General features: G+C 45.5%; 1 protein-coding gene across 1 annotated transcript in view; it reads right to left on the reverse strand.

Annotated features, from left to right (window-relative positions):
* The window catches only part of GALNT17 (polypeptide N-acetylgalactosaminyltransferase 17), a 185,048-nt gene that overhangs the window by 117,827 nt on the left and 41,037 nt on the right, over window positions 1–26,184 (reverse strand). Inside the window, exons 2-3 of the mRNA XM_031591913.2 lie at window positions 19,166–19,349; window positions 2,242–2,408 (exon numbers count right to left, since the gene is read on the reverse strand). Of these exons, the coding sequence (XP_031447773.1) occupies window positions 2,242–2,408; window positions 19,166–19,349 (351 nt within the window). The remainder of the gene's footprint in view (window positions 1–2,241; window positions 2,409–19,165; window positions 19,350–26,184) is intronic.

Below are 26,184 nucleotides of genomic sequence, written 5' to 3' on the forward strand. Positions count from 1 at the left end.
TGGGAGGAGCTCTCCATAAACATCTGCCAAGTTACCTCATTATCTTCCTTCAAATCCCCCCCCTTAAAAATCTCATTTGTTATGATGCCCACAAAGATTCAGCAGCATAGCTCCAACATTATTAACTAACCCTGGTGGATAACAGCATCTCCTTATTCCTTGCCCATTTTCCTTTCATACTTCCATTGGAAGGCTTTTGAGGACAGAAGCACTTTGGTGCTCAGGTTTTGTACAGCACCATCCCATTATGAGGAACCCTGGATGCTCACTGATGTAAGTGATGCATCCTTGTGGTGGGACACAGATAGCACACTGCCCTGGTGTGCAAAGCAACTGGTTTTACACAGCTCCTCCAGCCCTCAATCAGGGTGGGTCATCTCTCTGCACCTCCCCCTGCCTGGCCAGTTCCCACAGAGCGCTGCAGCACAGGGAGCTCGAGCAGCACAAAAACAGGCACACAGAGGGAACCCTCCAGGAGCAAGAGCCCTGCTATCACCCTGCTAATACCAGTGCTGGTACAGCATTCCTGCAAGACATCACCCTCGTACAAGCCACCTTGTACAAGCCACAGGGCCCTGCCTTGCAATCTCAGCAGCGGGTAAAGAGATTTCATCCTGCATCCTCAACACCAGCCTGAAGTCTCAGCTTACTCAGGATTTATGCTTTTTGAAAGGATTCATCTCATTGTCTCCTGTCTTTTAAAAGTGCCTCCGGAGTCCCTGACTGGATGTTAGTGATGCGAACTGCAGAGTGAAGGCTGTTCAGAAGCACATTTGTCAGTGTGTGGCAGCGTGTAAAAAAACTCAACAATCATGACCAGGAGGTTCTCTAATGAAGAGAATTCTTCTTGTCACCTCATTGGTATGGTTCAGTTTCGAGAAGGAATGTCTTGTTTTGGTGTTTCAGACTGGGCAATACCACAACAAGAGGTCAGCTGCACTTCCTCTTCAATATCCGAACTGATATCTGAGCTGCAAAATCCCACAGCCTCACCAATGAACGTCACCTCAGCTTCTGCACCAGAGCTGCTGCGATTTTCATCAGCTGAGGAGCTGGCCTCTTGTTTCTTCTACTGGTAATTATAATTCATCAGCTTTCTATGGTGCTCATTACTGTGATATTTGAGTGCCTATTTTTACAGGCTTGAGTAGCTCGCTGCACACCATCTCATCTCGCTGCAGACAGACGAGCAACCTCTCAGACTTCCTTGGGAAACGAGCTCTCCTCATCCTGTGCCCTCCCTGTTCTTTCTTTCTCATCACAGAATCCACAGCCCGTGTCTCTTATTATTATTATTTTTAAATAATACCAAAAGCATGCAATGCAAATGAAGGCAGCAATCAAAGCAACAACCATTTGCTGGTCTTCATGAGATTTTAACTGCCCTAATGACGCTATCCAACTGTACACTGGACGAACAAACCTGGGAAGAATCCAAGACCAAAAACGTTGCCATATGAAATTAAACACCCTGCAAATTTCTGTAATCAAAAGCCAGAAGGGAAGATATTCAGCAGTGCCTGTAAGAAGGCTGAACCAAAACACGAAGGTAACACGGGAAACCTAACATCTCTCTTCACGTGTTATCATGGCTTGAACTTGTGTGTGTCTGGTGTGCTGGCTTCTTCCTCTTCACAAATCTTTCTCACATCAAAAACATCATATAAGAGGAAAGAGGGTCTCTGCAGATCCCAGATATTTAAAAAAAAAAAAAAAAAAGGTGTATATATATTCTTTTTTTAAACTGGAGTTTTGTTACAGACAGGGAAACTGAGGCACACAAAGGGGAGATGCAGAGTGTAACACCACTGTGAGGAGCCAAAGCAGAACTGGATCTCTGTGCTCCAGGGTCTTGTCCTTCTGCTTCTTATTTAGAGGTAATCCCCTGTAACAAGCAGAGTGCTGTGACCAGGATACACCTGAAACCAGAACCTGTCAATGCTCCAACGAAAAGAAAGAAACTTTCTAGTTTCCTTTGCAGACTTCTAGTTTTTAATTACAATTCCAATCAGTAGTTATTGCAAATTTTAACTTTGGTTTGATTTTGTTTCATTTTTTGCTACAAAAACTGAAGAAATGGAACGGGGAGAGAACAACCCTGTCAGACTGCAGGCTGCCAGCAGCATCGCCACAACCAAAGGAAATGCAACGCAACGGTGCATGAGATCTGAGGAAAGCAAATCTGAGACGTGAGGAAATCAAACCCCCTCCTGTTCTGGTGCCCCACACCCCAGCACTAACCTTCATCGCTGTTGTCATCCACAAGGATGATCTCCTTCAGCAGGTGGGCCGGAGTGTGATTGACAGCACTGTGCACCGACCGCAGGATGACCGAGAGCGCCTCGTTGACGAAGATGAAGATAATGGAGATCTGGGGCAGGTCCTTGCTGTACTTCAGCTCTTTGCACCTGCAGCACAAAGGGGAAAGAGGGACAAGGTTAGCAGAGCGTGCTGCAGCACTCAGCGCTGGGAACACGTTTGATGTGCAGCATTTAAGGCACAACACGGGCAGTCCTGCACGGTATTTCAGCTGCCTGGGTGTGACTTCATCAGCACTGCATAGGAAGAGATGGCAGCACCACAGAGCATCCTCCTGGCTCATCAAGGCAGGGTGCAAACAGCTCGCTCAGCTGAGGTTGTGTGTGCATGTCCATATGTCCACAGCTGCCAGAACAGAGGAAGCCTTTCCCATTTAGAAGGAAGCTCCGCTTTGCTATTCCATGCTAAGATTAATTGATGCTCAGAAATGAGTTTAGTTCTTAAACCACACTTGTGAACTTTCTCCCATCTGCCTTGGTATGAAACGAATACGAAACAACCCACGTTTAAATAGTTATTATATACGTTTCAGCTCTCTTTATAGATTCTTCTGAACACACTTCTGTCTCTGAAGCATCCCAGCAGGGCACTGCTGTGAACTGGGCTCTTTATACTTCACAGTCAGTACAGGTTAAACCAAAGCTTTGAGATCACCTCTCTGGGTTTCAGAAGTCATTGCTTTACTCCAGCTTTGGTTTGGTGGCTGAACATCTGCTCGGGCACATTTCTGTTGTCAGAGGTGGTACCGGTGGGAGAGAGATGCCAGGTGTTTCCATTTTCCCCACCAGCCTGCACCCCAGCCAGCAGCATGTTCCCTAATTTAAACAATTCAACCAAACTTGTCAGTTTCCCCCACAACAAAGAGGGAAGAACAAGAAAATGAGCTGTTCTGCTCCCTCTCCCCATTGAAGCTGGATTAGCCATGCAACATCAGTGTTCACAGAATTGCAGTGAGCATTTACCAACTAAATCTTGCCCAGGTAAGCAAAGACAGAACAATGCAGGACCGATATCCAGGAGCAGCTTCAAGCTCTTTGACTCTCCAACAATGACTCCATATTTAATTGTGCTGGGTGTTTCTTAGGCAACAGCAGGCATTCTCTATGCTCCAAAAAGAGACACTGGAGACAGAGATTTTCACAGAAACACAGTTCTTTATGATTCCTCTTTAGTTAACAAGCATGTTGGATGAAAACAAGGTTGCATTTCCCGATTTAACTGTTGCATACCCTAAAGCAATCCAAGCTGTCCACAAAAAGGAATCTCCCAAACGCTGAAAAACATCTTCCAGAAGGCAGATCTCTCTTTACAATGAACACAACTGACCCTAAAATCCTGGCACAAAAGTCAAACTGAACAGCGAGAGATTAAAAGCCTGCTTTTCATAGCTGTCGGTACCTGCTAAGCTGAAGGGAAAGTGGCCACAGGATGAGGGGTGTTTCCTTCTAATGACTGCACACCTCTGGTCCCCAGGCCACATTTCTGGGGAATACTCAGCATGTGATAAAAGTGGTTTGGAGCAAAATCCAAAGCGAGTCCTTTGAGGCTCATCTTCTGCTGTTTTCCTCTCCCAATGGCTGAGGGCTGGAGAACAGCATTCCAGGGAGACAAGACGTCAGGAAAGGAGCGGGCACCTCCATACCCACACTGTGCAACTCCCTGTAGGAGGCTATACATAAACACCCCATCCTGGCTGCTGTGGTTGCAACCACAGGAGCAGGGAAAGCAGCCATTTAAAACCAAGTTAACCTCAGGAAGGTCAGCCCTCTCGAGGGCCCTCTGGTGCACAAAGCAGCTGTGCTGAGCAGAACTTCTGCCTGCAGCCAAACTCATGCGTGGGCACACATCCATGCATGCCAGAGAGCACCTGGTGCTGTGTGCTCTATGGGGCCAGCAACAGGAGGAGTGCTCAGGTTCTGACCCAATTAGAAGGGTCAGCAGAGAGCTTGTTAAAGCAGCAGTAATAATGACTACAAGGCATGGGAAGTGGTTTGGTTTGCTGTTTGTTTTTTTTTTTTTCCCTTCTAAGCATTTTAAACACATGGTGGACTCAACCAGACCCTGCAGTGCTCAGGTGAACCCTGGAGGAACAGCAGACAGGGACAAGTCCCAAGGTTCAGGCTCAGACAGCGTTCACCTCCAGGTGACAAAGCACTTCATAGAATCATAGAATCACAGAACAGCTTGCGTTGGAAGGGACCCCAAGGGTCATCAATTCCAAGCCCCTGCCACAGGCAGGGCTGCCAACCACCAGAGCAAATATCAGACCAGGCTGTCCAGAGTTCCATCCAACCTGGCCTTGAAGACCTCCAGGGATGGGGCATCCACAGCCTCTCAGGGCAGGACAGTGAGAAACTCTCGGTGAAAACCTTCCCCTCTGGCATCATTTGGATGATTGCAGCCTCCAAACTCAGAGCCCAGATCACATCCACAGGATTCAGGCTGAGCATCCAGCAGGCAGCACACACTCCAGCCCAGACTTCAGCCTTGTCTCCGCGGGGATGTGCAAATCAGTGAGATGAAAGTTATCCTCTAGCACATTCTCAAGGGAGCATGAGGCTAACAGAAAGGCAAGAAGCGCTGGAAGAAACTGGCTGTCCCAAGGCTTTTGCCAAGCTTATTGAGAACTTGAACTAAAACCAATGCAAACACACCTCTATGTAGACTAGAAAGCCTCTACAGATCCTCTCATCTTCCTGGAGAATGAGCTTAGGTTTTATTTCTAAAGCTCAGCTCACACCACATCTGCTGGTGGCTCTACTCCCAGCTCAGGGAGGATGGATTTCTCAGACAAAAATTGCAAATACTTTGAAAACTTTTAAATGTAAACATGATGATGGTGAGATCAACACAATACATCCTTTCTGGAGTCACTGTTTTCATAGGGTCGAAGACCAGCACCTCTTAACATAAATTTGCCCACTTCCAGTCATCAATCATCACCAAAAGGCAATTTTGGAATACAAGGGCAAAACCTGGCCCTGTACATCAGGAAATACCTTAAACTGGAAAAAAAATCAAGTAGTCTGCAGTTGGTCCTTCATTTCCTCTTTGCCAGATGAGGAACACTCCATCAGTAAAGCACAGAACAATGCTCACTTGCCAACACCTGTGAGCTAATTAGCACAGGTTACACAGTGACATTTTCCTCACTAAATCCTGCTCTCTTCAGCTAACGTAGGCTGGCACCTGCTTGCAGGATTTATATCAAAATATCATGAATTAATAGCAAAAAGATACAGAGCCCTTACGGCTTTGTCTCTCATTTAGATCAATGGGACATCAGAGTAAGAGGCATTTTATGTCCCATTAAATCATGCTTGACTATGTCCCCTTAAATCACACTGACAAAACCCTCTTTAAGTTTTGCCTTCCCAATGCACAGCATCAGGGCTGAAGATAAAGCCCAAGCTGAGCAACCACTGGGAAGCATCACTTGTCCTCCAACAGTAGGAAATGGGGTTTTACTTCAGCCCTGGTCCTTTTCACCTTTCTTTGGTCCGAGATTTCCATTCTACACAAAAGCCTGACTTTGCAATCAGGAGCGTGTGGAATAATTAGAGAGGCTTTTTTTTTTTTTTTTTTTTTTTTTACAGAGACAATTTTATGCAAGAAGCCATTGAGAAACAAATGAAGGATGAGAAGAGGAGGTGGGGGAAGGGCCGAGTTTATGGGGAACAGCTTGGTGTGCGTCAGGCTGTATTAATCAAGTCAGCACATTTCCAAACAACAACAACAACATCAAGTCGTGCCACAATGGCAGCGTGCTGCAGGAAAAACAGCACTCAGACACAGACGGAGCCCAGGAGCAGGGGGACAGCCTGCTCCCACATCACACCACTGCCACCCAGACCCCATAACCACGGAGCCCAGCCGTGGCACCAACAGACTCCAGAAGCAATCTGCCTCCTCCTGCAATACGCCTCGCTCAGCTCATCCACTCCTGACAGCACGCACATCTATTTTCCGCAGTACCTCAAATCATTACTGCCATCATTTTTTCCTAATTTGTCCCAGCTGTACCGTCTGCGAAGTCCTGCCTCCCCAATCCATATATAAATATGCCTACCCAAATTTTACGTGAAGATTAAAAACCATTAAGCAGAAAGTATAGCTGTTCTCACTCCCAGCGAGAAGGCAGAACTCCATAAATTTGAGAAGTCTGCTCTGGATGGGATGTGCCATGGGTTTCAAATAGGCTCCATGTTTTAAGGGTAATATTTGGATTTAGTTTAAAAAAAAAAAAAAAAAACAGACTTCAATAGGCTGTCTGAAAACAATCCATTCAGAACCTGAATTTCCTAGTGATCTATTTCTAGAGAATCATTTCCATTCTCCATTCACCACGGATTCTCAGTCTGGAGCCATCTCTCCAACCATGTGATGAGGACGCAAAAAAGAATGCAGAGATTTTGGTGAAAACCCAGAGACAGATGAGCTGGGAGGAGTGTCAGGTGGTAAAGAAACAGGAGAGAAATGCCTCTGAAGGAAAAGTATCTGCTTCTGCAGGCACAGAACCCAGATGGTGCTATTACAGCCCCATCAGCACAACCCATTCTCCAAAGCTCTCTTCCAGCTCTGCACCCTGGCTACCTGGGATGCTGCTACATCAACAAGGGAAGGCAAACAAAGTGTTTAAAAATGTCAATGGAAAACCAAATCTTCTTGCAAAAGGAAGCACTCAGACATGCCCTGCAGCAGGAGAGAAGCAGTGCAAGGAACTGGGCAGGACCTGGTGCCAGCCAAATCAAAGCCTGCAAAGAGACAACTGCAGCTTACCCTAAGTTGCATGTTTAGTTCTTAAGCACGCAGCTGGCCAGTCACTGAAGGACAGGAAACACTGGAGGAAAGCCAGAGGCAGTGCATGGGGTCATAGAATCATAGAATCACAAGGTTGGAAACGACCTGCAAGATTATCTAGTCCAACTGTCCTCCCATTACCACTGCTACCAGCACTTGCCTGCCCTTGGTTCCAGCCTGACCCAAATGAGCAGCATTCAAGGACCCTGACCCCAACCAAACACATCCAATGAGCACACAGTGATCTGGTGGCACCACGTCCCTGATGCAAGCCATCAGCAAGGCAAGTTTTCCAGATAAAACGTACACAAGTGCAGTAAGGCATCATAAGCATGCCAGCTGCTGTGGATCCAGCTCAGGTACCACCACTGCAGCCTGCTGAGGGAAACAGCTCCTGAACCCACGTGCTGTGTGTGGCAGGGCAGCGAGCAGGCATGGGGAAGGGTCCAAAGCCTCACCTTCCCAGACAACGCCAGACAGCATCAGTACTTAATCATCTTCAGCATCAGTGCAAGGTAACTGTTGACACGAGGAGCAGCACATCCTATTCAGAGATTTAAGTGCAGTGCAAACTTTAAGTTTCCCATTTCCACAACAGCAGGAATGGTCACTACTTGATAGATGGAGAGGTGATGCAGAATAATGCACGCAATTGTCCAGAAATGAATTACTAGCAGACCTGGAACCCAGAAGTCTGCCGCATAACCTTTTTATCACTTTAAAATAAGGTTATTTCTTACTTTCCCCCTGCTGTTCAGCCTTCCCCAGCCTCCTCATTGCTCTGTGTCCTTCCCCCAGCAGGAAGCAGGTAAGATTTCTCATACAAAGGACAGACACTGCATTACCAAGCAGGACTGGCTCTGCTTTGGATGGATGTCAAGTATGAAAAACACACACAGAAGAAAAGGTCAACAAAATAACGGTGGACTGCTTTCTTGCAGCCATTGGAACAGTTTAATTGGTCTGACTAATGGCTGTCACAGGGCGAGCATCACACAAGGTAAGTTTTGGGAGCACAAAGAGCTCCGTTATCCTCTGAAGTTAGGAGGCACAGATAGCCACACGCCAGTGCTGATGGACTAGCTGCTTCGGCTGCCACAAGGCAGAGGGGCTGAGCAGCAGAAGCCCTCCGTGCCAGCCTTCCAGGCGTTCAGACTGATGGATGAGCACTGTCTCTGTCTAATGGCTACATCATCATTAGCTCTGACTCCACGCCATTACTCATCTTTGAAGAAATGCCCTTCAGGACTGCTCAATGCACTGCTCTGCACGGCACAGAGGTGCCAAAACACACACATCCCTTTTGGGATTCCAACATCAGAGACTACCATTGAGAAGGACAAGCAGCCATGCCTGCACAATGCCCTACAGTTCTTCCCACAGTTCTTTCTGAAGTTACCCCTACATCTACTGATGGGGGTCCGACTGGATCACACTGGAACAGGTTGCCCAAGGATGCTGTGGATGCCCCATCCCTGCAGGCATTCAAGGCCAGGCTGGATGTGGCTCTGGGCAGCCTGGTCTGCTGGTTGGTGACCCTGCATATAGCATGGGGTTGAAACAAGATGATCACTGTGGTCCTTTTCAACCCAGGCCATTCTATGATTCTATGATATGATCCTCCCCATCTTGTGTGTGTGATCCAGCCATAAGACACAAACTATGGCTGAAGACAGACAGAATTAAGTATAAAAATCCATGCTGGTGCCTAAAGAGGAAAACAAAGCAGACAAAGACTTTAGTGGCTTTCATTATAGAGACCACACTTCTTCATTAAAGACCTCAGTGACTGCTTTTTCACAATTTCCTCCACTCCTTCTTACCAGAGTGGCTGGATTTTTTTCTCCTCCCTTATTTTTTTACTTTTAATTCTGAGCACCCAGTTCCCAATTCTGGTTCTTGAAGTTAGTTATTAATCATCTCCTTGCTGGCCATCACACAAAATAAATCCAGCTAACGTGCTTCTCATAAGCTTATCCCTCACTGACATTTCATTCTTGCATAAGGCTTGAGGGTTTGAATATTTAAATAGGCAAATATTCTTTTGATTAGTAGAATAAATGATTCTTGTTACTTACAGCCCTTAAAAACAGTAAGCCTCGTGAAAGTGTTCAAATATGTTGGCACAGCTTTTGCAGGATTTTGTAGATTTTCCTGCAAAATGTGCCTCGGCAGCAGAGAGTTCAACTTAACAAGCTCATATGCTTTTAAATGCCTCTCCTACAATGACATATGGAGTTGTAAGATTAAAGCAAAGGTGCAACAAAGTCAACTTGTTTAGAATTTCTGCACATTAAGTTGAATTCTCCCCAAAATTACTATCACACAGATTACAGTTTGGTCAAGCTCTTATAAAACCAAGCTGGAGCGAGCATCATCCTGCAAATAAAAGAATCAATGGATCTCTCGGTGCCTAGGAAGCTTGGACTCATTGCTTCCAAGACTGCAGTGTCAGAGCAGTGACCTTGTAAGACATTTCAACCCATTATACAGGGGGGCACCCAGGCCCTTTCTGTAGAGAAGGGCCCCAAGAGCCTACAAAACACGTGTGTGGTTTGTAATCCTACAGCTGGCCTTTGGGTGCCTATCACCAGACCTATACTTTCCAGGAAAGCTCAATTAATGATGTCTGCTGTCTCTGCTTCTCATGTAGAGCCCTGTGCTCTTCACCTGCTTCTAATGTGTCCCATCAGGACAAATCACACCGTGACAATGCAGGGCTGGGCACAGCCTGGTGCCTTTGTCCCATGTGGCCACATTGCAGGGAGGTAAACGTGCCTCCTTCGTCCACATCTGGACACTGTGGAAGCCCACAGCACAAGTGGGGACTCCTGGTCTGTCTGTCAAGAGACTTCAGGAGGAGGAGGCTGCTCTCCTCTTAAAGCATCAATGATTTAAGCACCACTTGATGCCATTCAAAGCTACTGTTATCAACCCTTTAAATGAGGAACTGCAGAAATCAGGCAGCCAACCCAAGGCTACAGGAGGTCGGTGGGGCTCAGGAATAAAGCCCACAGGTCGTGCAGTGATGGCAGTGCCAACCTGGTGACCTACCTGTAATCCTGGGCAGAGCCCAACAAACACAAAGAACATCTACTAGCTTTTTTATTTTTCGGTCAGTCTGTTACATAAATGGTCTCCTCAGAACAGGGCTGAATATTGCCAAAATACACATGGATCGAAGGAAGAGGCTGTGAAAATGGCATTCTACAGGCTGCTCCCACCAGGAGATGAGCAGATCCAAGATTCTATTCAGGCCATATGGACACTGGGCCAGTCAACATCATGAGCAGAGGAACACTGATGCTGCTGGGAAAGGGCAACCAAATCCTCCACGTTATGAGCTCGTAAGTGCTCAGAGATCACCATGTGAAAGGCAGTAATGTAAAGCAGTAAATTAACAGCGTGTGCTCTGACACTCTCTATTAGAGGTGTCACCTACCTGTGTAGCTGATCATGTAGACACGATGCTGGATGTGGCTAATTAACAGACATTCGGCATAAGACGAAGTCGAAGCTCCCCTTGAGATCAGTGCAGGAACAGTGGCACTGCCGAAGGTCAGCTTAATTCACTCTGCTCCCCAGAAGTACCTGGCTGCCTTGCTCACAGGCTGATGCAGCTATTTTCGGGAGCAGTGCCTCTCCTCTCCCATGATCCCAGACAGACCTCGGCTGAACTTCCACCAGATGGACACATTCCAGGAAGCAAACCCTCACCGAGCCCCTCAGGGCTGTGACCTCACGGTGACAATCGCACCCGTGAGCATCCCCTCACCTCAGCCCTGCTTAGGCATGTTGGGATACAGCCAAATGCAGCATGAAATCCTTGCTGAACTGCCTTACCTTAGGAGCTTCCTACCAGAATGGATCTCATGAAACTCAAGCTCTTGCCTGTCCCCTGTATGTACGTAGGGCAGTGAATAAAGCAGCCTGGAACAGTGGTGGAACAATGCCATTGCTCCATCTAACAGGCAGCATAAAATGATGAATTTAAAAAGCAGCAGCTGATTTTTAGAGATAACTTCCTTCTTCTTTATGGCTGATCCAATCTTTTGAACGGTTTTCTGAACTGGCACCATTTTCACTAGCCTGGTCTGGTATTAAATGGGGAGGTTGGTGGCCCTGCCTGTAGCAGGGGGGTTGGAGATTCGTGATCCTTGAGGTCCCTTCCAACCTGGGCCATTCTGTGATTCTATGTGACTTTCACTCTTCACACAAGACCAAACACACGACCGAATCTCCTCCCACCTGCACAAACGTAACGCATTAATTAACACAATCCAGCATTAACGTTTCTCCCTCCCACACAGCTCACAGACATCCCCCTGGTCTCGCCACAGAGAACTGCTATGCGCCTCGTGTTGGTGCAGCTGAAAACCTGGGAGGTAAATCCTGATGTATGGATGCAGCACTGATTGGGTTGAATGATTTACTCACGATCGGGCTGCGAAGCACCGTGACTGAAACACAATACGTTATAAATCACTCCACAATCTGCTGCTGCCTCCGCACACGCTGTTGTGCCCAGGCAGATTCAGGCTTGCTCAAGTTTCCTTAATCCAGACAAATTTACTGCTTCTCAGCTTTTACTTACATATCCACACAGGGTTCTGGCTTTAAATCTCAGCAGAAAAGCAAAAACTTGCACGTCCTTCTGTACTGATGGCAAATAAGCCCAGGAACTACAGGGACCAATTGCCAACAAGCTCTGTTCGTGTTCTCCTCACAGAAATAAAGCTTCTCCAGGAAATGAACTGATCTTCATTTGCCTTTTGTAAAGATTATAAACAAGCTTAGAAAAAAGCATGAGTTCAGCCCTCCATTCATAATGCCACTTCCTAATCACACCCCATTCACTGACTGCTTATTTCAGTTGGTATTTTGCTGATTCAGTCACACACCTTCTGGCAAAAGGGATTATCAGTATTAAATAAATTGTATCTGCCCTGTGAAGTAGATGGAAAAGTGAACTATTTTCTATTACCCAAGCATATTAAGAGGTCTAACACTATCTGATAAAGTTTTATGTTTATAGATTCAGAACATAAGATTCTCATAAATTGACTTTCTGATCATTAAACCTCTAAAACTCATCAAGTTTTTCCCTTGAAATCTCTTTCTGTTTTGTTCTGTTTCCCCAACTCCCGCCTTATTTCCAGTAACCACTTCTCAGAAACGTTGTGCTTTACATTTTTACAATTAAAGCACCAAAAACGTGCACTACGATTTCAGGATGTAGGTATACGCAGGCATTTCTAAGTGCACATCACTTACTCAGCATGTTGTAACAAGAAATGATCTCCTAAGCTGTAAAAACAGAATGTGCAGAGCAGGATTTATTTTTGTGACAGGCTCTTGTAATAAAGTCATTAGGTTCAGACAGGTGTAAGGGACATAAAAGCCAGAGCCATTATGAGTGTCACATCCACTTACCCATCTCTCCCCACGCACACAAGCTATTCCACATTCATGAAGGAACAGAACACTGGGAGACCCTCAGCCTAGGATTTATTGAATGGCCCCAAGCTGGGGACAGTAGGGAGGAAGAAAAGTAATGAGTTTTAGAATTATTTCAGTGGATTCATGCTTTGTGTTGACTGTCCTTCAAGACACATTGCTGACTGCAGGACAGATGACCCACTCTGTGTCGCTCTTCCCATCCCAGCCAGCTTTGCTGTGCTGCTTTGGATGCTGGAAAACCAAATGAATGGTTTCAGGATCGATACTTGCAGACAGCAGTGCTGGACCCACACCTTTCCCCGGCTTGGCTGTGAGTTTGCAACCTATTCAGCAGCTCCCAAAGCAACAGAACTGCTCTCTGCAAGGCAGGCAGACGGGTCAGCAGCACAGACACACAGCCTTTGTTTCCTTTGGAAGGCACTTGAGAAGCAGCACATCCAAAGCTTCGTTTGGTTCACGTATTTTCGTAAGCACAGCATAATCAGAGGTATATATAACAGGTATTTTTCAGTGCAGGGGTTCAGAAAAGCACAAAGCTAGTTGTTAAATTACACTAAAGCTATCTTCCACCAAAGCACACATTTAACACTTATGTTTGCATTAGTAAGTGTTTTACAGCACACTTCATAGATAAAGTCTTCCCTGAAGCATCATGTTCCAAACTCAGAAGAACAGGGAACAATTCTGTAGTCAGGAAAGGAAATTTGACAATTAGTGGAAGCTACTACGAGAAAAAATTAAGGTACTGTGTATATAAATCCACAGCCACAGCACTTCAAGATCACACTGAGGCAGAGTAGCACCACCAGCAGAATCTCTCAACAGCCACTTAACAATCCCCAGAGTTACCCTCCCAGAAGCACTTTCTTACTGACTGAGTTAAACGGAGCTGCTGGGACTTGTAAGCACTGCAGCTTTTTGTCACTTCTGACTCCGCACAGAGCTGTCAGGCAAGGGATACTGCATCAAGCAAGCAGCAAACATAGTGAGGAAAGTGGCTCTGTAGGGATTTCTCTTGCCCAGCTTTCAAGAAGAAGAGTTATGGGAAGTCCAATAATCATCTCTGCATACATATGTACGGAGATGCACTGAAGAATACAGATCCACACCAGTATTTATGCAGTAGCACAGTGGTTTGTATTGCACTGGCAAAGCGGCGCAGTGATAAAGCAGGCAGGTGCAGAGTTCTTCCCTTGTGCAAATCAGGCAGAAGGCAGCAGGAGCTGCAGCACGGATGCAGACATCACATCCCAGGCACCCTGTGCAGCAGGCAGGAACACCATAGGGCTTCAGCTCTGCAGCTGAATCCATAGGTATCTTCGCATCCCAAACTTCAGATTAGGGGCGGGCTGTGTTTGGCACAACCTCCAGTGTTACTTTGGAGAACACAAGGCACACATGCAGCCCAGCAGAATTAAAATGCCTGAAACTACAAAAAGATAGGAGAGATCTGGAAAGACAGCATGCTTGCATAGAAAATACTCATCAAACCACCGCTGAACAGCCAAACGATCCAGCTTTGGTAAGCCCTTCCCTGAGACATGCTTTCCTCACACCACTCCTGGCACCGACGTTTGCTGCTTGATTTCTTTGCTTTCTCTCCCCAGAGGTTTTCCAGTGGCATCTTTCCAAGTACTGGAAAATATTACTTCGTCCACACTGAAGCTACAAAAAAACACGGACAGAATTTTTCACACAGTGCTGGTTCAGATCACAAGTATCCACCAGGAGAGAAGAAATATCCTAGTGCCGACTTTCTTTCTAGAGATTCATTCCTTCTTCAAGCACCATTTCCTACTTGAAACACTGTCATAATTTTCCTCCTTCTCAAAATCACAGAACTGTTCGAGCTGGAAGGGACCTTTAAAGGCCATCAGCTCCCACTCCCTGCAGTGCACAGGGACACCCACAGCTCCAGCAGTGCTCAGAGCCCCTCCAGTCCGACCTTGGGTGTCTGCAGGCATGGGGCATCCTCTTACTCAGCCTTGGCTCCTTGCGAATTTTTCCTTCAGTTCTTTGAAGAAGAAAATTGCTACGCCCTGCTTCTCTTTTCCTTCCTATTGCTTGTACATAGGATTACAAAAGTTTAAGAAGAGAAAGCCTTTGCAAAAGTTAGAACTCTGGACACAATGGAGAAAGAGTTCTTTTTACCTCTTTTGTCTGCAGTAAACAGACTACAAAGCAAGAGCCATGAGTCTATTTCCCAGCAAATATTACCATGTAATTCAGTTTGTTTTAGCCTTTTAAGCACTGTCCTTCTCCGCAGATTCATTTCATCCAGCCTGGTTTAACACCCTGGGGCACAACATGACTAAAGAACTGGCATAATATCACAAATGTGCGACTGTCAGCTACTAAAATACTCGAGGAAACCACCAATAAGGAGCTCTCACTTGCTACAATAATGTTTGCAAATCTCAGCCACAAGACAAATATGCTCGGAGGGGAAAAAAAACAACACTGTGTTTCAAGAAAAGCTTGAACGAGCTTGCATGGCTTCTAGTTTGAGGAGGAAATGAGATGCTAAGATGTGTGGAGTGGATGCTAGATATGTGGAGTACAGGGCAGGCTCCTCCTTATCATCCTCCTCATTCTCCTAATCATGAAATATCCAATGGCAGATGAGGTCTCAAAGGCAAGAGGCTCAATTATAGGTCTCCCAAAGCTCCTGGACAGTCCTGATGTAACCAAGTCACGTCCCCGTCATGACTTTCCAAAGGTGCATTCAATTTTGAGTATAAACAAATATACATGTATATCTGTACACACCATTCCTTGGTCCTGCTGTTCCCCCTGTAACACGAATGGAGGCTGAGATCCACAGGAACCCCACAGCAGAGGGCAAGGAGCTCTCCAGATACCCCAAAAGGAGCAATGCCTCGTTCCACAGCACGCTTTCTCTACCCCAAAACACATTCTTGCAACCAGTATATACAAACTGAGTCACTAAAGGGTAAAAATCAAATCAAAAATTGATTTGGCTCCTGTAAGTCTCCAAAGAACAACCCAAAGTCTCCTCTAAAACCCTCTGCCCTTTCCACTATAGCCCAAAGAGTTTCAACCAGGAACAACACAGCAGGCTCTGATAACAAAGCCAGGTGATGCTAACGAGCCCAAAGGCTCCCATGCTCCCTGGAAATACAGGGGTGATTCAGCCACGTGAGACACCTGAGTGTAATGACTCTGACTCAACTCCCAAACGTGCCATTGGGAAAAATTAAAATCAAGTTATTGATACGTAACTGTTTGATCCTCAGCAACTGCTTCCAGGCGATGGGCTAGCACTACCCAGGGCACTGCTCGAAGGCTGTGTGGACCAGCTAATAAATGCAAACCTTTTTGCCGTGCTGTGATAAAAATCAGCAGCAGATCGCGTTCCCCACGCACTCATGCTTTGCATGAGCCATGTGTGAGAACTAAAATGCAGGCAGTGGGAATGGATGGGGTTTCCTGGTTAGAAAACCCTCAACACCTCAGAAAACTAAGCTTGTGGAAATTACTTTTCGCTCAGTTTTTCCCCTTCACTTGAACGTCGGGTGTTGAATTCAAGTTTGCCTGCATGAGAACAGCTGCTCGGAGATTTGCAGCAGCAGGAGTATGTCATCTTCACCCAATGATTCAACAGTCCTCGCAATTGTGGGTATTATTTTTCTTAAATCTACTCCTTAATCCCATAATGCCATAAAATACCACTGAATAAAAGCTTAGCAGGATTCCAGAAAGGAATAGACTTTTAAAGAGATAATGAGAACTCCACATTTATATTAGATAGGATAGAAAAGAGAATAGAGAAGACAACGTAGCAGATGGGCAGATTATTTCATAGTTCTCCTTAATATGATTTCTTCAACCTGAAGCATCTGGTAATTCCACTATCAGAGATTAAATACGGGATAAGATGGACAGCCAGGCTGATTTAATGCAGCAATTTTTACTCTCTCTTTACATGTAGGAGGAGCTCCCATTAAATCATACATCAACCAATTAAAACAGAGGTGTGTAAAAGCTAGTATCAAAGTGCGAAATGCCAGAAGCCCACGTCCACGTAAATAAAACATTCACTTTCAATAAAGAAAATAACAGAATCTTAATGTGTCCTCTTTCCCCCTTTATAGGCAGGCAGAAAATCAGAGTCCTAGGATGGCTTGGGTTGGAAGGGACCTCAAAGATCACCCAGGTTCAACCCCAGTGCTGTGGGCAGTGTTGCTAACCACTACACTGAGCACTAGCTCAGATACAAAATACAATAAGCATATGCTATTCCAACAATGAAACTCACAGATCAGCTGAATCCTTCCCAATTTTCCCAGGAAAACACAGATGAGGGTATTTCCAGACCTCAGGTACTCCCACAACATGAAGAAATTTCATCTTAGGGTCCAAAAACCTAATCAAGCTAGCTAGAAATGCGTTGCTTACGCCTATCTCATAACCCTGCTGTTCAATAGCTAGACTTGAAATAAGGTCACAGAATTATAGACTTGTTGAGGTTGGAAAGACCTCCAAGATCACGCAGTCCAACCAACAACCCACGCCACTCAAGACTATGTCACTCAGTGCAACATCCACCCTTTCCTTGACCACCTCCAGGGATGGTGAGTTGGTACATTTCAGCCAAAAGAAAAGCTTTCCTGGGCAAAGGGGAACACTTCTGGATTCCCTCTGAATGCACAGCGCCTTTTTAGGAATCAATTCAGCATCAAGTCCAGCGCTGCTCAGGTGGTGAAGAGCAGGACAGGTTTTAAAAAGCAGAAAGTTAAAAGGAAAGGATGTGAGAGCCACTGCTAGAGCAGCTCAGGACCATCAGCATTCTGGACACTGAGCAGCCTTCAGCTGAAACAAACAGGCCTCACTATTATATTTAAAAGTAATACACGCTTTGTAATGCTTATCAGCTGGAGTGTTTTCAACAATTTTTCCTACTAATGCTGCAATTTCAAAACCATTTAGGCTAATTTCCTTTGCCTTGAATCTATTTTAATCAGAGACCAGGATACTTGACTTAAATGGTTTGCATTAAACCCTTCATAAAATCAGCCATAAAATTGCATGCACAAAATAGCGAATGGATCTTGAAGTCAGAAGCAGGAAAAGCTGAAACTTTTCAAATCCTCCAGCAAAATGAAGCTTATTTCATCACCACATCAACCGTTCTCTTAAGATACCCGAGAAAACTGATCTAATAAAAAATACACACGCCCAAAAAACCCACCACCCTGAAGTTCCTGCATTGAAAAAATTCACTAAGCTGTGCAACCCATAAATTCTCTCCTCCAAAGCATTAGCCCAGCTCCAAAATGATGCATATGTTAATAAACTGCTGGGTCTGCTCTGTCCTCTCCACCGCCCTCCCATGAAATGACTGATAGTGGGACCGAGGAAAATACAATGCAAACCTAAAAATGTCAGAATTAATCCTTTTCTTCCCTCGAAGATCTGGAAAAAACATTAATTCTCAAATTAATTCTCACAAAGTAATGCTGGCTCTGCTAGAAGTCAGAGTTCTGGATGAGAAATGAAATAAGAAATTCAGACTCAGGTAACTGCTAGAGAAGGTCTCACTTAAAGGATTTGTCATTGTAGTGAGATTTGCATATCATATAGCCAAAGGTGCAATTTCTACCTGCAATTTATTTTGTCCAGACAGACCATAGCAGCAGATCGGAGGCTGGGCCTCCATGCCTTTGAAAACTCATCCAAATATTTCTGTTGTCAGTGGTTGACAGCCTTGGAAACCATGAGTGGCTGCTTGAAATTCATGCAGCATGCAGAGAAGTGAAGGAACAAAAGCTCTCCATGCTCTCACATCGTTAACAATTTGCCAGTACGCTGGAGACATGTAGCTGCATCCCCTTGCTGCATGATTTTCAATGGTTTGCAGATGCCAAGCAATAGCTCTGTCACCACCCTAATGACACAGGCATTTGGACATGTATCTTTCAGAATCTAAATCTCTCTTAGCTATTTATTTTAGTTTTTTTCAGTCGGAACTGTCACTCCAGGCCTAGAAAAATTGTCACTCTCCTATTTTGAGGAGCAAGCTGCTAGCCATATCTAAAATTAACTTTCATACAGATAACTTTCACTGTAGCTTTTCTCACACTCTTAACAAGTATCTGGTATCTCATTTAAAGTGAGATGGTGCTTAGTAGGTAATGTTCATCATCACCGTCACTTAAAAGGTCTTTCTAGTGAAATAATATAGAGAAGGTATTGCCACTGCATCCACTGAGACCAATTCCACTGTGTCTGGACAGAGTTATCACTGCTCAGGAGACATCTGTTGCTCTTCCTGCTCAGTTTTTAAAGTCCTTCTGCCACTGAGGTACAAAAGGGTTTAAGAGCTTCAGCTCCCTCCTTCCCATCAATCCTTTAGGGACAGTTAAACTCAACAGGAGACTTCCAGCAGTGTCCCAGGAGGGCTATGCTGGGAGAGGCATGGAGGCTGCACCGACTGCACCTGCTGCTCATCACTGAGCATTGCTCTGAGAACGATAAGCAGGGAAGAGCAAACAGGATCCCACCAGAACATGAAAGCAACCATCGGCCCAGGCTCTCACAGTGACACGAAGCCAGCAGTACTTACTTGGTCGGACGATAATCTGGTATGGAACGGTCCAGTGAAATTTTCTCACTGAGGTAGGAGTTGTAGCCGTATTTCTCATGGGGTCCCTTTGCTTTCTCCTCCTCCTCGGGGGACAGGGTGGCTGGAAGTCCCCCTTTGCCACGTCCACCATAGCCTTCAATGAGACCCAGTGACTTGGACAGACCTCGAGAGAAAGAGAGCCACCGTCACTGTTAAATTCATCACTGTTACTTCCAAGTCAAAACAGGAACAAAAGCAATCTGAGAAGACAAGGCATTTTATTTTGGTTTTCTGAGAACATTCCCAATTCTAGTCCTTTGACTCAACATAGGAGGGAAAATGAGTGAAATTCTGACATTCTTCATGGCTCGAGCACGCTGCTCCTGACAGCTCCACCACCAGCACCCAACCGATAACCTGTCCCAGGGATCCGTGCATTTATTTAGCTGTTAGGAAGGTTATTCGGGCCCCCTTCCCCTCTAAGAGAGGTAATTACATATGAGGTTAGATGTCCCCAGGAGAAGGATAGGTGGAACACAGAATAAAATTGGGTTGGTTAACTGCCAGCTGAATGAGTTTTTGCTCGGGATGAACAGTGAACAGCATACAAATGTTATGGATTTAAAAACAATTTCCCCTCAAAGCTTTCTTATCTTTTATGGTATAGCATACCAGACCTTTATCAAGCTGAATTATTTATTTATATCTGCATAGCTGAAGGAAATGGGCAAAGTTCAAAATGAGCTGCACAAAAAGAGCTATACTGATGATTTGGTGGTGATTGCGAAGCCAAGTTTGTACTCATGTTATTATTTATTACAAAGGACACCTGGGATTTTAATATTTTTCATTAGCAGAGACTTGCACTCGCTGTTGTCAGAAAACAAAAAATCTGACTATTATTTTGTTATTTTTTTTCTTTTTTTTTAATGAAGATACCAGAACATATTTGTTTTTGTTGTAATGGCAGAGTCTTGATTCTGTGAGCAGAACAGAATTCACCACTGATATTCATTAAAGGACAACCTTTAGGTTATTCCCAGGGCAACATGATCCAAGAGCACGGTTCACCTCCCAGCCTGGACAAAACACTTTGCCTCCCCACCTACAAGATACGTATTTTAACACTTTTTTCCTTAAAAAGCAATGTTGTGAGGCGGTAAGAAAATCACCTCTGAATGTAAACCGCAGTTTGAAATTCTTGGATGTAAATTGTTGTTATTATTCGTTCTGACAAGGTACCTCCAAACAGCCCAGAGCTTCTGAGAGCTGATGGAGCCTCAGACCTCACTGGGTTTGATTAGATTGCATCTGAGGACTGTAATAAGAAATCATCTGCAAGGAGAAGCTGGCTGTGACATGGGGATGGGTTAGGTGTCCGTGCTGCCATCACGTACTGCCTTTGCTGCCAGACAGATCACAGAACCATTAAGGCTCTCTATGATCACCAAGTCCAACTGCCAACCCACCCCACCATGCCCACTGCCCACATTCGTCAGTGCCACATCTCCACAGCTCTGAACGCCTCCAGGGATGCTGACCCCATCACTGTGGCAGTGCCTGACTGCTCTGTTGGAGAAGTTTTTCCCAATATCCAACCTGAATGTCCCCAGCACAACACGAGGCCATCCCCTCTCATCCCATCACTGTGACCTGGGAGCAGAGGTCGATCCACACCTTGCTGCAAGCTGCTTTCAGAGAGTTGTAGAGAGCCGTGAGAGACAGACAAAAGAACAAACTTGGTATTTTTTAAAAACATTCTCACAACAACACAACTCTCTGGAAATGCCCATTTGTTTTTTCAAAACTGGCTATTTTTTGCTCAGGAACGGCACACCTGACAATGCATATATCTCCTCAGTGTCCCCTAGATCACATCCTGCCTCCCGTCCAAAAAGACAAAACAACCTCCTCACTTATCAGCTGAGGGCTTTATTGCTAACAGATACATTATAAGAGAATTCACTTAATAAAATTCCCCCTTCTTCATCTCCTCCCACGAAATGCTTCCTCCAAAAAACCAGCTGGTAGAAACTGTCCTATTGCACAGCAATTCTATTTCTTGGTCAGGACGATTTCACACAGCACTACGACGCCCTTCCAAGTGTGCTCTTCAGAAGCTACCAGTTTCCTTTTCAAGCTTGATTTTGCTTTTCTTCACTCATTTCAACAGACTTCTCACTTCCCTGGTGCTTTTGCTAATGGTGCTCTGAATCTACGTGCCTGTAAGAAAGGCTGCACAGAAGCATAGGCTTTCAAAGCAGGAGAGGCTGGCAGGGGCTCCATAGATGGAGCTCCCTACTTGAAGGCAACAGGGAGAGACTCCTCTCTCCAAGATTAACTGAAACACCAGAAGATCTCAATCAGCTTCCAGTCGTGCTCATCTCTATCTTGCACGATGCAACTGTGCTCCTGACTACCAAGGTGAAATACCTGAAAACAGACAGGAAGAATGTAGCTTTCACCAACAACCAAAGGAGCCAGCTGTCCCAGCTTGTCCTGAACCACTCAGCCTGGAGACCTGAGCTGGTGTTACCTGCAGCAGGAGATGCCTGGAGCAAGGAGATCTTCACCAATGAATTCAGCTGCATGGGATTTGCAGGCTGAGCACACTGCAGCATACTACAGGAGAGCACAAGGATAACCTCCTTACTTGCTCATCTGTGCTTTTATTCCAGAAGAAAGATATAAAAGGAGATGGTGCATGCTTCACCTCTCTCAAAATACGGTCAAGAAGCAGGAAAAGATGTTCCAGACCCATCTGTGCCCCTGTCACAAGGTAGCAGCTTCCCAGTGACTTCCAGGTCTGGCAAAATGATGCCTCTCTGCTGATTGCAGAGACACCAGAGAAACGCCAGGACATGACTCCACATTCAGCAGCTCTGACTGACGAGCTCATAATGCCATTAACTGCCTTTTTCCAAGATTGCAGTCGCGACAACTAGATGCATACACACACCAGCATCCATTTATCTCGACTCACTCATTACCTTCCCCAAAGTTCATTCCTGCAGACAAACTGCTGTCGGTCTCTCTTCCAACGCCACGATAGCAAAATCACCCACAGGGACAGTCACAGCTCCCAGGTGCCATGCAAGTGGGAGATGCAGGCGTTCGTGCCTGGTTAAACATGGCACCCTCCAGTTGAGGCTGCCAGAAGGGTTCATCAGTGCAGCTGGAGCATCACTTCGCTTTGTGGCACGTGCATGCACAATTCAACTGATGTCTGACAGGAAAGATAACTCTCACGTCCAAACAGAGCTGGCTTCTAGCTAGCTGAATGGATGCCTCAGAAGAGGCAGAAGTAAAAAAGAATGCTTAACGCAACCGTCAGTCAGCCAATCCATTCACTCATTGCTTGTACTCATTCAGTTCCAGGGCTGCATAAAGGAGGACACAATTCCAGAAGCCTTATACAAAACTTCAGACATTGTCCCCAGCACAGCCAGGGATTCCCCACTGATGCCTGCAGGTTCCAGCCAGCAGAACCAAGCAAACTGTTTGGGAACACGAAGCCACAAAGCACAGGTTCCTGCAGGCATCACGCGCATCTTCTTTCATTTTCTGTTTGCCCATCACAGTCAGCATGGAAACACCATTTGGTTCTCAAAGAACCAGCAGTCTCCAGTATTGTGTTCAAATGCTGCACTGAACAATTAAGTGCCTGTGGTGGTGCAGAAGCAGAGAGGCAAAATCACCTCTGTAGCCAGCTGCTCCCAACACACAGCTGCCCAGGGCTGGTTTTCAGCACAGCCTTCTGCTGTGGCCTGCTAGCAGCAATATGCTTGCAGTGTCTTTGCACTTTGAGAACCCCCAGCCCTCTGCCAAAGCTGCTTGAAATTGGCCTGCAGTGCCACAACACAGTGACACAAAGAGCAAAGAAGAGCAAATAACCACACCAGCTTATTTCCTCAAAGAACTGGGCTAAGATGTAAGAACAGTCAGAACCTGATCTGTTATCATTCTGGGCAGGCACCAAAGCAGGAGTGCCGAAATGCTGGCAAAACATCTTTCCTGATGCCTGCTCCAGCCTATCTATAGTGATAAACAGCATTAACCCCCCACAAAAGGGCTGATCCTTGGGAGACTCTCTCTAGTGAATTTACAAATCCATGAGATGGAAATGGGCCGCGTTGGTTTAAATGCCCAACACAGAGCAGAGCTCTGAACAGTTCGGAGCTTCATTCACCCAACAAATAGCTTAAAAATGAAAAGACGTTTTTCCTCAAAGCCTTCTGAAACATCCAAGCTTTGAAACAAGAGGCGTGTATTGCTCTCATGCTGCAGGAATAGCAGGAAGGAAAGACACCACTTACGCCTGCGAATATCGGAGCCCCTCCTGCTGGAACCGCCACACTGCATCCCCTGAGGACTGACAAAGAGTTGGGCTTTTTTTTTTTTCAAAACAACATAAAAATTTCATCTCCACAGCCAAGCCATTCCTAGACAGTTACAGTAAATATATTATTCCCTTCTTAAACCGGCAGTATATTTTACCAGGAGACAGAAGCTTTCTGGGATAGAGAAAACCTTTGGTAAAATGCAATACAGTGTGATACATGGCCTTCATTTATAAAGTGCCCAGCCAAACAGGCTCCCCAGGCAGCAGGCCTGTTGGAAAAGCATTTTGCTATGTGTCAGCCTAGATGAAAGAAAACGTTAACCCTCCCCATACAAACTTACAGCAAGGGAATGTCTTTTGTTAAGGCTGGGGAATAGAGAAGGGCAGCTGAAACTGACAAACAGGGTCCTGAGCCTGAAAACTGAAGGTAGAGAAGAGGAAGAATGGGAAGAAATAACAAAGGAAAGATTTCTGAAATGGCAAATAATGGGCAAGAACTTCAAGTTGCATCCTTCAGCACTTGTTTATGCCATCCTAATACGTGAGAGCACACAGTCTGGACTTAAAGGCACATGTCTATAACCACACAATAACAAAGCCCTCCCTTCTCAAGGAGTGATAAATACAAGAGACAGCCCTCAAACTGAAAAGAAAGGATGCAGAAAGAGAAAATCAAAGGCCATGTCTGAAGAGCACTGCTCATCTGAGCTGAGCTGCATGGAGTGGCCCAGATGGCTCTTGCAGGGATGTACCATCACAGCCTCACTCCTGCTGGGGGTCTATGGGCTAAAAGAAATCCCCAACTCAGGAAAAGAACAACAGAGAAGATGGCCTCATATGTGCTGCATGTTACACTGCTGATACTGCTTCCCTCTGACCTCCCAGCCAAGATGGAAAGAAATGATGCAGTGGATATAGACTTTCAGGGGTATTGCACGAGAAACTAGAATAGATACCAGAGGGTGAATGTCATAGGTAATGCTGGAAATTATGGAAAACTGCTGTAGTTTTGAGTGTTGTCTTGCTGAACGCTGCAAATACAGCCTATTAAAAGGAAGGCTCATTAAAGATAAGGGTAATTGGCAGACTAACAGGCACCAATTTTCCTCTGCAGCTTTGGTGGAGCCGGAGACCTACAAACACATTTTCTCTTTTCTCCCTGCAGCAGTTTTTCCACTATTTTTTTTTTTTTTTTTAACCAAGGCTTTGCTCAGATTTGTTTATTACATTAAATAATGCCCCTTCCTTGACTGCAGGTCACATCTGCTTAGCATACAGCTCTCTGTGCTACAAGGGCAATGGAAGCTGCCCAGGCAGTACGAAACACAACCGGCTCCATCAGCCTCCCTGTGCACACTCTCCTTCCCCAGAGCATCCTTCAGCTCTCACAAAAGGCACCCAATGCAGCAGTAAAGGCACAGCAAGACACGGGATCACTTTTTTTGGAGGAAAAATAAATAAACCACACACATTTTACAAATGAACTTATAATAGTATTCAATAGAGTCAGTATCCATCTGAACCCCACGCCATTTCATTCAGTGTAGATGACAGGAATGTTTTACCCAGGGCTGATCATGCATCAGAAGCCAGCATGTCCTCAGTATCAAAACTGAGCAGGCTTTGCACCAATCTCCCTCACCAAAGGACCTGCTATCTGCTTCTATTTGGATGGTACTTTTCCAATTAGCACACCTGAACACTTCCTTTGGAGCAGCTGTGAGGCTGCTTAGCACCCTCAGCCGTGCAGATAACATGCTGGTTTGCTGCAGAGATAAACTTCAACACCACAATTAGCAGAGGGCGGCTGCAAGAAGGTTTCAAACCTTTGGCTTCACAATGAATGACAGAAGGGAGCTTGAAAAAGCAGCTGATGGATCCTGATGGGCCCATGCTTGGTAAGCAGGGATTCCAGCCAGGCAAAGATGAACTGAAGATACAGTGCAATTTACCTGCAATCCAATGTGTTTGATCTCTAAGGAAACTCTGGTGTAGGTGAAAAACTGAATACTTCTTAGTAAAATGTGCTCGTCCAACTGACCAGACAGAGGTCACTGAAGTCACTGTGATGAATGGCTGTGAGAACCACAAGTTTTCCAGCAGCCCAGCTAGGAAAGCACCAAAACAGGCTGCCCAGGATGGCCACAGCTCCTAAGCAAATGCACTTAATGACAGGTCAGATCAGCATCTGTATCCAGAAGGATGTAAGCACAGCTGCCCTCACACAGGGAGCAGCAGGCCAACCTCCAAGCTTCCTTCCCACTTTGCACTCTATGAAAATGATGGATGAAGATCGTGCTCTCAAACTGCAAAGAGTTTAGAGACTGGTTTGAAATGTTTAATACAAATATACATTTACAAGCGTTTATATGTATATACATACACACATGGGTAATTGAAGTTTTCTTATTTATATGGAAATGGAAACACCGAGCAATTACCTTCAGAGCCAGAGGGAACACTGGCACCTGTTGCAGAGAGAATACGGTCCTTGGGAGAATTTCAAAGCCAGCCTTGCCCTGTTCCAGCCATTGCACTACAAAGTTGTGGTTGGAAATGAATTTCCTGATCATGATTCACCTCAGGCACAAAATAACAGGAATCCTTCAACCAGCTGAGGCCATTCGGTTCAAAGGATTGATACAGTTAACTCTAAAACCCGGGACTAGTAGAAGAG

Source organism: Phasianus colchicus, chromosome 21, assembly GCF_987193195.1.
Source record: "Phasianus colchicus chromosome 21, bPhaCol1.hap1.1, whole genome shotgun sequence".
Taxonomy (NCBI): Eukaryota; Metazoa; Chordata; class Aves; order Galliformes; family Phasianidae; genus Phasianus; species Phasianus colchicus.